Consider the following 10,228-nt stretch of genomic DNA (forward strand, 5'->3'; position numbering starts at 1 on the left):
AAAAAAAAACTAGCACTTCTTAAGAATTCAAATAAGATATTATAAAGTAAATTCATTAAATAATTGTTATTAAATATGTACTTGACGCTTGGTACGATATGATCTACGGATCATATTAAATTATATGCAAAAATAATTATCTGTGCTGTCTCTATGATTTAGAAGAAAAAAATCGATTTTCTGGGTTTTCGCCTTAAAAATAAAGTTCATCATTTTTCACTATTTAAATTAAATTAGAAGACACTCGCATTTAAATTGTAATATTTTATTATTGTTCGTGAGTATAGTAGTGGCATTATAATACGAAGACAAAATGTTTGAAAATATTCTATTCATTTTAAAAACAACATTGGAATTAAACTGTTAAACTTTATACATGGAATATTTCAGATAGTACTTCACACTTGTTAACTGTTGTTACAATGTCTGATTCGGAAGAAGAACAAGAACGTAAAATTCGAGATTTCAAAGAAATTTCAGAAGAAATAGAACGATGCAAAAGAAATCCTGAAACTTCTGGAATGTTCGTGTCTGGTTGGGATGATGCAGATCAAGATGTGAATCTTGTGAAAAATCCTAAAGGTTAACTATTTCTTGAACAAATAATGCTAATCAATATAACAGGTGAAAAGTATAATTATAATTTAAGCATTGAAATTTCAGACAATCCAATCGATCATGTTTTGTGGGCTGCTGAGAATGGGGAACTAGAAACCCTTCGAGAACTAATAATTAAACAACCAGGATTAGTTCATGCAAGGGATTCTGATGGGTATACACCTTTACATAGAGCTGCATACAGCAACCATGTACATGTGATATCATACCTACTTAGTGTAGGTGCAAATGTTGGGGCTAAAACTGAACTTGGCTGGACTCCATTACATTCTGCTTGTAATTGGAATAATTATGCTTCTGCTGCTAGATTATTAGCTGCTGGTGCTAATCCAGGGGCTTTATCAGATGGAGGTAAAGAATATCAAGTAATCTTTTTTAATCCTTTTTATTTGTTTTTTTTACCTAATAAAAAAAACAAAATAATGTTTTAAGAATACAAATAAAATAAATATAGTTTAATTTTTTTTCAGAACAAACACCTTTGCATTTGGCTGCAGCGATAAGTCATTGTAAATCAACATTGCTTGTCTTGTTCATAAGAGAAGATATAGTAGAAATATCTCGAAGACCTAACAATTCGAGAGAAACTCCAGAACAACTAGCTCGTGGCCATGGAATTTATGCACCTCTATTTGAAATGGTTTTACCAGCAGCTTCTTTTATTCGTTCTTTGTCCTTCACTTGCAATCCATATATGAGAAGCAATACTTGAACCTGTGCAGAACAACCTTTAATCAATGATAAAAAATAATAATTGTAATAGTTACATTTTTGGCTAAATACAACAACACAAATTACAAACATACATCAAGAAATATTTAGCAACTGAGTCAATTTCTATGAAAATCATTATAAAGTTATGTTATTTATGCACCAACAAAATAAAACATTAAAAGTTAAGTCATTAGAAAATGATTATTCAACTCTTGAGATAATCACACAGTTTACAATACTTTTTGTTTAATTTAAAAGAAAAATGCTTAAATTTGTAGAGAACAAATGTAAGCTTACAAGATAGTGAAAATAGCATTTGTTAAGTGTCACCATGACACAATGTTTGTAATAAACAATGATTTGAGTCAAAGCAGCATGTCAAGTAGTACAGTGCAGTAATCAGTTGCTTACATATCAACTGTCTCTACTCTAGAGGAGTTTAGTGTTAAGAGTACCACAGCAAACTAAAAATGGTAAAAAAATGCATTGGATGTATGTTTTTTACACATAAGGTGTTAATGTGAAACTGATTAAGAGCAAACTAAATTCTTAAGCTTACAATAATGTGCATTGGAAATTTTGAAGACACGCTAGCAGTTGAAGTTTCATACATAAAACATCTATATATGTAGATATACACATCTGTCTGTGTTATAATAACAGTTAGTATTGAGTAAATATATTGAAATGTTTATGTGTTTTAAATTAATATATAGAAATAACCATTAGAACAAAGATAATACAAAAAAATAACTATAATATCAGGAAAGTGTGAGTGAGTACTACAGAGGCTCTACATAATATATTTACTTCAGTATTTCTCCTCTATTAATTCTTAGGGTAGGTGTAACTTTTCCAATGTCTAAAAAATTATTAAATGTAGATACAGTGTAATAAATCTGATGATAAAAATATTACCATGTTTTTTTACACAAGAAAACAAGGCAACACTTTAAGTATAAAATGGTCTCGAAATAGGTAATATGTCTATAGGAAACATGTTTCATATAATATGCTAACAGTTATTTTATAAACCAAATTCTAATTCTTGTATACTTGCCCAGAATCAGAAACCTCATCTAGATAATTTTGTAAAACCTATTTGGAAATCTTTTAATTTAATTTCTTTTAAGTTTTGTACACATCATGGCATTTATTATATTTACCTACCTACTGGAAAGCCAAAATGGTTATGATTTCAGTCTGTATGTACATAATTATTTAGGGTATTTTTATGTCATCAAGAATAGTATTAAGTTTATTAAATAAAACAAAATAAATATAATATATATATATATATATATTTGATTATACAATTTTCATGTTTCTTTTATTCAGTTTTACGCATTTTGTTGTTTTATCTTCCTTAGTAGTATTTTTTGTACATAATATACTCATGCATTGAGTGCCTAAGAGTATTGGATAAATATATTTACATGATTTGATAATTAGTTAATATTAGACATTAAAACTACACTAAACATTCAAAATCTTAACTAGGCAAAATCGTAGTAATCTCAGTATAAAATACCAAACTTAAGTAAAGGGTTTATGTATAAATACAATGATATACTAATTATTCTACTTTCACAAAAAATGTTAAGTTAAAAAAATTATATTATATATATCATTTTACATTATCTCAAAGAGAGTTCATCTGTATGACTTTTTAGTTAAATTGTCTAAAACATACATGGCACCAGGCACAAGATAACTTTCAGAGTACAAATTTTTTAAACTTATGATTAGACTTCTTTTATCAATCTTTTGAAGTTCATTTAATGACTGCCTAGCCTTAGGAGTCAAATAGGGTAGTAATAAGCAGCCTAAACCTAAACATTTACACCTAACACAATTTTTCCATATTTCAATTAAATCTTCATCTTTAATTACTGGGCACACTGGTAATAAATTTAAGGATTTAAGACATTGCGATTTTTGACGATCAGTGATGGGGTAATCAGCGCGTTGGAAAGGAGACAAAATGATTGCTCGCCATGCTGTATATATAATGTTGTCAGGTGTATGTTGGATCTTCAACAACAAAGGAATCATGTCCTCGATTAACGAAACTCGCAACAGCATAGGTATAATTTGGCGAATAATTTGTACATTTCCAAATCGATGTGCTAATTCACCTACAATTTTTAAACTATCTATATTATTTCCTGACACCTGCAATAACTGGTTAAGAGCGAGTGTTTTATTTTGCATAAAGGTTGCTACAACCCAGGGCATATCAATTTTCTCCAGATATACGATGTATAAAAGCTCTAATAAATACTTCCAAAGAACACCTCGTTCCCGGTTACTAACTTTGATAGCAGTATCCGGTTCAACTACGCTCATCAAACATTGCAAAGCTCGTAATTGTTTGCATTTATTATAGTCACTGTCATCATCGAATGCGATTCTAGATAAATAAATAGCCCCCATTTTCGAACAAGTTGCTTTCAAAATGTATTTTGCTGTTATTAAGTCTTTAGTATCTAACCCAGGCGAATTGTCCTTTTCTTTTTGTCTTTTATCAAGAATATTCTCTAATAGCTGGATTCTGATTGAACTTATGTTAATATTATTTTTGTCAGCTATCTCATTGGCTGCTCGATTTATATCGTAACGAGTTATTTTATCAATAAAATCAGGATGAAGATACAATGCATGGATAAGTTGAATGGGCTCTGATGAAAGACGTAAAAGTTCTTCTCGGGCCCAATTAATCTTATACAGTACATGTCTCGTTGAAAGTGTAGAATGAAGTCTTTCCATTTGTCTAACAGCACGATTACCTGGTTGAATAGTCGCCCAACGTTGTGAAAACTGGTAACAAAGTTGAGCAGCTGCAACTTGATCAGCTCCTCTGGTGCAACCTTGCAGAACATAAAATAGACATGCACCTGCCCATTCCATATTAGCAATATATCTCACACAACGGTGGGCAGTCCGGAGCAGAGGCTCTTCTCGTGATGTTAATCTCCAAGGTTCACTATCTTTGGAATCAATCTCATTGCTTTCGTATCTTTTACGAGAAGTCATAGTTTGTTTTACCGCATTGCTACATATCATATCCCTTGCCGTCTGTAAATCACCGTCCAGAGAAAGCAAAGCAACAACTGGTAGCCAGGATTCGTAAGTTTCTAATGTAATCTCCGATTTTAAATTTGACCACATATCGTCTCGCATAAATAGATGAAAAGGTAGACGATAGTGTCCGATTTCGGGAAACATACCTTTAACAGAAAAAAGTTCGTACTCATATTGTTTTGGAGTACTTTTTCTCTTATATTCTTTTAAAAATTGTAGTAAATAATACTCTCTTATTACTTTTAATTCAGCAGGCGTCGAAAAAATTAATTGATATATGCATAGGTACACTTCATAATAATAAGGGTTGATGGATATAAGACATCCATGTATTATAACTTCACCATTTTTCCAAAAATCATTTAATACGTCCTTCAAAAATTCTTTGTCTTCTATACTTTGCCAAAGTATAGAACATTTCGATGTTAAACTTGTTACATCATTTTCCGTGATTATTTGACGATTACCTAAATCGTTTTCGAAAATTTTATACTTCAATTCCCAATTTGCCAGTACAGATATTAATAATAGAGAGAATCCATCGTTTTTAGGAATATTTAGCGTATGACATAACTCAATAAGTCTATCGTATGGTGTATGTGGGTAATGTCTTAATATATAAAATAATAGAACCTTTGCATCCCATGTTTCCTCAGTGTTTTCCGGTAGGGCGATTTCCGATAAATTAATATTAAATTTAGATTTCAGTGTATATTGTGGTGGGTATGATAAATTACTTTCAGGTAAAATATTTTCAAGCTCAAAGGTACGACGAATAATTGCTGAAGAAAGATAATGCACTGCAGCGGGGGGTAAGGATTCTGATTGCCCTCTTAATATCTCCAAGATCCAAATTTTATCTTTGATTACATCAGTATTTTTTAATATAAGTAATAAGCATGTGACCAAAATTTGATCTATATCTTGAGAGGCTACAACTTTTGTGATGAGTTTTTTAACAACCTTCTCTCTTACTTTTTTAAACTCATTGGATAATGCTCTTTCTGTATTTAACGTATTATGGATTATATTTGAAAATATTCTAAATGGTATAAAATCGCTCTTTGTTAAAATTTCCGAAACATCAGATTCAAAAAAGTCATTTAAAGAATCAGAAGTGTAGTAATTAATTAAATCATTTAAGCCGTTGATTGACGACATCGGTAAAAATATGTATTGGAACTTCCATGCCAAAGCAAGGTTTTTCAAAATTATGCTAGAATGTAATAACGCGTTCAACATTGACAGACATTTCAACAAATGGTGTAGATATTCTTCATCACAACAAGACACGACTTCCGAAAGTATATTATACGACTCTACCAAATCAGCCGAGTTACGTTCATCTTTATATTGAGACAAATTAGTTTTTTTATTTCCAGATTTTGGATCTCCAAATAGTACTAAGTTTTCAACTAGCATTTTCGCGTTTCGACTTGAAGAACTTCGACGTAGTAAGGATATTAGTTTTGATTGCTGGTAGATGTCTCTGCTCATTAACTGTGAAATACATCTTCCTCGCCCAGAACTCGATGTAATTTCTTCTCCATCATTAAACATTTTTAATTCGCTTTTGCGATTTTTATTACTAAATATGGTATTTATACTTAATTTAATATTATATGCATTTTTAAGATAGTATAAATTATCAATGCGATTTATTATTATTTTATCCAATAATGAAGATCCTTTTAGGAAGTCAATATAATTCCTTTCCAGTTGTGGATTTGAAGTTATGCCCATAATAATTTGCTCATATTTGTTTTGCATTGTCTTAATTAATATTTTTTGGCTTCTATTACATAGACTTTTCAAATATTCCAATGCTAATTTTGTTTCACTATTTTGCAAACATTTGTCGATGTATAAACTATTAGCATAAAGAGACAAATTAGTTAAAATGGTTGTAATGACTTTCAAATCATCCAAATCTACTATGGAATTATTAATTAATTTATGAATTACTAATGTGTAATCAGTACATGTTAAAGGAAAATTATATTTCTTCAAAATAACTTTAATTTTTGCATAATTTAACTCTTTGTATATTTCATTTGCAAGATTACGATCAGTATCAGTGATAGTAAAATCAGTATGAGTTAAGGCAGCCGCTGTGGTTGCTATTGTAAACACAATTGGATTCCATGGCACATCTAAAAGTTTGAGCACATTCAAAAGACATTCAAGCCTGTTGTTAGGATAATGAAAAGCATTAAGAAGTATCTTAAAACGCTGTCCATCCACACTGCCTCCACTACTTGCAGCTTCACTTTCTATAAATGAACGTAATGTGTCGTCTATTTCTAGAAAATGTCGAGAAGCATATGTTGGTAAACTTTCTTGTAAAAATGCTTCAAGATCTTCTGTATAGCATCTACGTAACATAATAAGTGCAATTTCAGAAGGACTCTGTGAACTGAATTCACTTAGTAACATGTTGATTTTGTATTTTTCTTTTAGTTCTAGTACATAGTTTATATGATCTTTTATAACATCAAGATCATCAATTGAAATTGGTCTGATACATATAGTTTTAATTGATGTTTCTAAAACTTCTACTATAGCTGAAATGAATTTGAGACCTATTTTTGGCCAATAAGTTGACTGTTCTAACAAAAATACTCTGTCTGTAGTCCACTTTACAAACAAGTCAATGTAAAATGGATTTTGATCTAAAAGAGAAGGAACAAAGTTACGGAACCAAATTACAAGTGCCCCCATTTTGATATTTAATGGTATTGCATTTAAAATAAGAGTTACGTCGTCCAAGCTTGGTGTTGGTTTTATTTCAGAATATTTTATCCAACATATGGATGCTAAATCCAAATCAGATTTTGATATAAATGTTACACAAAGTTGAATAAAATCCATTTCAAATATATTTACATCATCATAATAACTCCCTCCTCTAAATTGGACATATTCTAATAAATCTGTTTTAATTATTATATCACAAATAAGTTCAATTAAAATTTCGTCTTCAGTAGAACAAATTCGTTTTTGAAGTTGATATAAAATTGTTTTGTACAATAGACTTTTGTGACAAAGCTTTGAAGCTATGGTTATGAGATGGTTGAAGTCTTCAATGTCATTAAATAGTACTTGTAACTGAGGGAGTACCTGGTTGGGTGGGGTATTTTGAATAATTGCATCCTCAACTAAAGATTTCAATTGCAATTTGAGTGTTTCTTGCGATGATAAGCTCTTCTTTAGATTAATTGATAAATCATCTCTTTTATCTTCTGTATATTCAGAAATTGAAGCGTGGTATATTCCAATCTGAAAAATTTACATATAGCATAATAGATTGTGCAAAATCTCAACCTTAAATGTAGATGAAATCCTTCATTGAAATCCGTTTTGAAAATTAAACAGATATTTGTTACACAGAAATTAGGTAATTTTTTTTTTAATGGAAAAATGTTTAAAATTATAACTTTGACAGCACAAATTATTAAAAATGAATAATAAAGGGCTTACCTCATCTTTTTTCCATATCACATAATAAAAAATATCATTTTTAGCTGCCAATGGATAGTAATGATCATTATTACTCTCAAATTTAAAAACTAAATCAAACTGTTGGTTTAAAATCCACATATTCACATCATCACATATAACATTCATATCATTCCACTGAGCGACATATTGCAACTCTGTGTTAGCTTTTATAACATCCACCAGGCCAGAAGTATTACATTTGACCACAAGTTTTCCTTCATCTATGTATATAGTGGTTTCTTTTTCATAGCTATGGAATGTAATATTTGTGTTAATTGACGAAGGATATTTTTCGAAAGAGATCGTGATATCGTGTGCTCCCTTAAAAAACGCTTCCTCCAATGTTTGCTCAATTAAATGGACACAAAGACGTTCACCGCTTTCACTGACGAAAATTAAATTGGAGTTATGGATTATGAATCTTTGAATTTTATAATTAGCAAGGCTGTTGCATTGCACTTGTATAATGGATTTTTTAATTATATGTATAACATAAATTTCGCCAGAGATTAGCAACAACCATAGATGGTGCCCATATAAAATATAATTTGATATTTCTTTGTGAAATGAGTGTACATCATTTGTATTTTCAGGTTTTGTAATATCACAAATACGAACATTCGTTTTTTCTTCAAAAATCACAACATTTGGAAAAGCAAATTCTGCACTTATATTGCTTAATGTTTTAGCAGGTTGAATCTTCTGCAAGCACTTTTGTATAATAGTCATAATTAGGACTAATATGAACTTTTATTGGGATTAATTTTATATATGCTAATTTTCATCAAATATTCTACCACTTCAGAAATTTAGTTAACGGAAAGTAAAATTTAAACGTTTTGTTTTGACACATTCCGCCGGGGCCAGTATGTGCTCGGTGTTACTAGATGGTAGTACCACCGTATAAGTTGTTTCCTGTGACACACGCAAATAGTGATAAAAATGTTAAATAATATAGTGTAAAAAATTAATTAAGTAAATATTATAATTTGAAAATATTCTATTTTATTTAATTTTTACTGTATTCTTTACAAAATAAAAAGACGTAATAAGCATTGCTATCTTAAAAATTTCGAAGTAATTAAATTTTTAGTGCATACTAAATAAAAAGCTGCACCTCACAAATACTTATATCCGCGGAGTAAGTTATGCATGTAATCGCCTAGAATTGCTATTTTACCGGTAAGACATTTTATCTAGAACTGTACATGCATTACCATATCTCAGTCAGCAATGTGCCCGTAATTTTTCTTTATTGGGAGAACTTATGTGAAACTTATGTGTGCCTCTATTTTACATAAAGAAATCTTCAGATCCAATGTAACAAGTCAAATTGCGGGAAATCGTATTTTTAGAATAGCAACAACGTAATTTTTCTTAATATCTTCTTGTTGTTGTGTAAGCCCATATATATCAACTCTGTTAGTAATTTTTTAACCATATTATTATTATTTCACAGATATATCAACAATGTCACCAACAAAAAGTTAATGACTTATAGCGGCAACGATATATCGTAGCGATTTAAATTTGCATAATTATATCGGACGGCTCTATATTGTCTACACGCTAATGATACTGCGTATCAGCCTTCAATCATCAGTTCTCCGCAGAAGTTAATGGATGAAACCTATCGTCTTGGAAAAGAAGATGATGAATGATCTGCGCACTACAGGTTTGCACACACCAAGTTACTTCATAAACTGAATTTTAGATTAAAGCCACTATTCTACGGCACTTGCTACACATAGCATATACTACGATCAGACTATGCAAACACAATCTTCAACGATTAATCGAATAGAAAATGCATCTGCCATCGATCAACTGTGCAAATGTAATAATCAACCACGACATATTATACACACGCTCGATAAAACTGCGCAAACGGACTGCACAGAAAAATCGCTACGATGTGTCTTTGTCGTGAGTGATTTCGTCATTATAAATCAAAATATATGCTCTGCTGTTATTTGTTTGTTTATACAGTGATTATTATTATTGATTCTATCACAATACATTATGGTGATATTTTCCATTAAATTAGGTAAGACAGTTATGATCAATTTAGGAGAAATAAGATCTAGCCTGACAAAAAATTTTTTTTCAACATTATTTATATGTGCCTGCCTCGTGCTTTCTATATACTGTTATGTGAGATAGAATCCAATCATTTTTGTATAATCGATAAAAGCTATGTATATTGTTTAATGACTTGTTCTATATCGTAAATATGGTCTGTAGTGCTGAATCTTTTTCTGTAACTTGGCTGTTCCAAATGGTTTTATGTCTATTTTCGACGATTTTTATA

At 30.3% G+C, this 10,228-nt stretch overlaps 2 protein-coding genes across 4 annotated transcripts; one reads left to right on the forward strand and one right to left on the reverse strand.

Moving 5' to 3' along the window:
• Positions 1 to 151: 151 nt before the first annotated feature.
• On the forward strand, positions 152 to 2,246 carry LOC126771608 (ankyrin repeat domain-containing protein 49). 2 transcript variants are annotated; one of them, XM_050491593.1, is made up of 4 exons: positions 152 to 277; positions 391 to 582; positions 664 to 969; positions 1,089 to 2,024. In XM_050491593.1, the coding sequence occupies exons 2-4, from the start codon at positions 423 to 425 to the stop codon at positions 1,328 to 1,330; spliced, it is 708 nt and encodes a 235-aa protein (XP_050347550.1). In that variant the 5' UTR covers positions 152 to 277; positions 391 to 422; the 3' UTR covers positions 1,331 to 2,024. The 2 variants fall into 2 exon arrangements, with proteins under 2 accessions (XP_050347550.1, XP_050347559.1); XM_050491602.1 differs by having other exon boundaries at positions 167 to 257; positions 1,089 to 2,246.
• Positions 2,247 to 2,985: 739 nt separating this feature from the next.
• On the reverse strand, positions 2,986 to 8,750 carry LOC126771622 (uncharacterized). Of its 2 annotated transcripts, XM_050491624.1 has the most exons (3): positions 7,897 to 8,750; positions 7,537 to 7,695; positions 6,462 to 6,689 (listed from the first exon to the last, which is right to left on the reverse strand). In XM_050491624.1, exons 1-3 carry the CDS (start codon positions 8,644 to 8,646, stop codon positions 6,588 to 6,590), a joined length of 1,011 nt encoding a protein of 336 aa, XP_050347581.1. In that variant the 5' UTR covers positions 8,647 to 8,750; the 3' UTR covers positions 6,462 to 6,587. The 2 variants fall into 2 exon arrangements, with proteins under 2 accessions (XP_050347571.1, XP_050347581.1); XM_050491614.1 differs by having other exon boundaries at positions 2,986 to 7,695.
• Positions 8,751 to 10,228: the final 1,478 nt, after the last annotated feature.

This window comes from Nymphalis io, chromosome 1, assembly GCF_905147045.1.
Source record: "Nymphalis io chromosome 1, ilAglIoxx1.1, whole genome shotgun sequence".
Taxonomy (NCBI): Eukaryota; Metazoa; Arthropoda; class Insecta; order Lepidoptera; family Nymphalidae; genus Nymphalis; species Nymphalis io.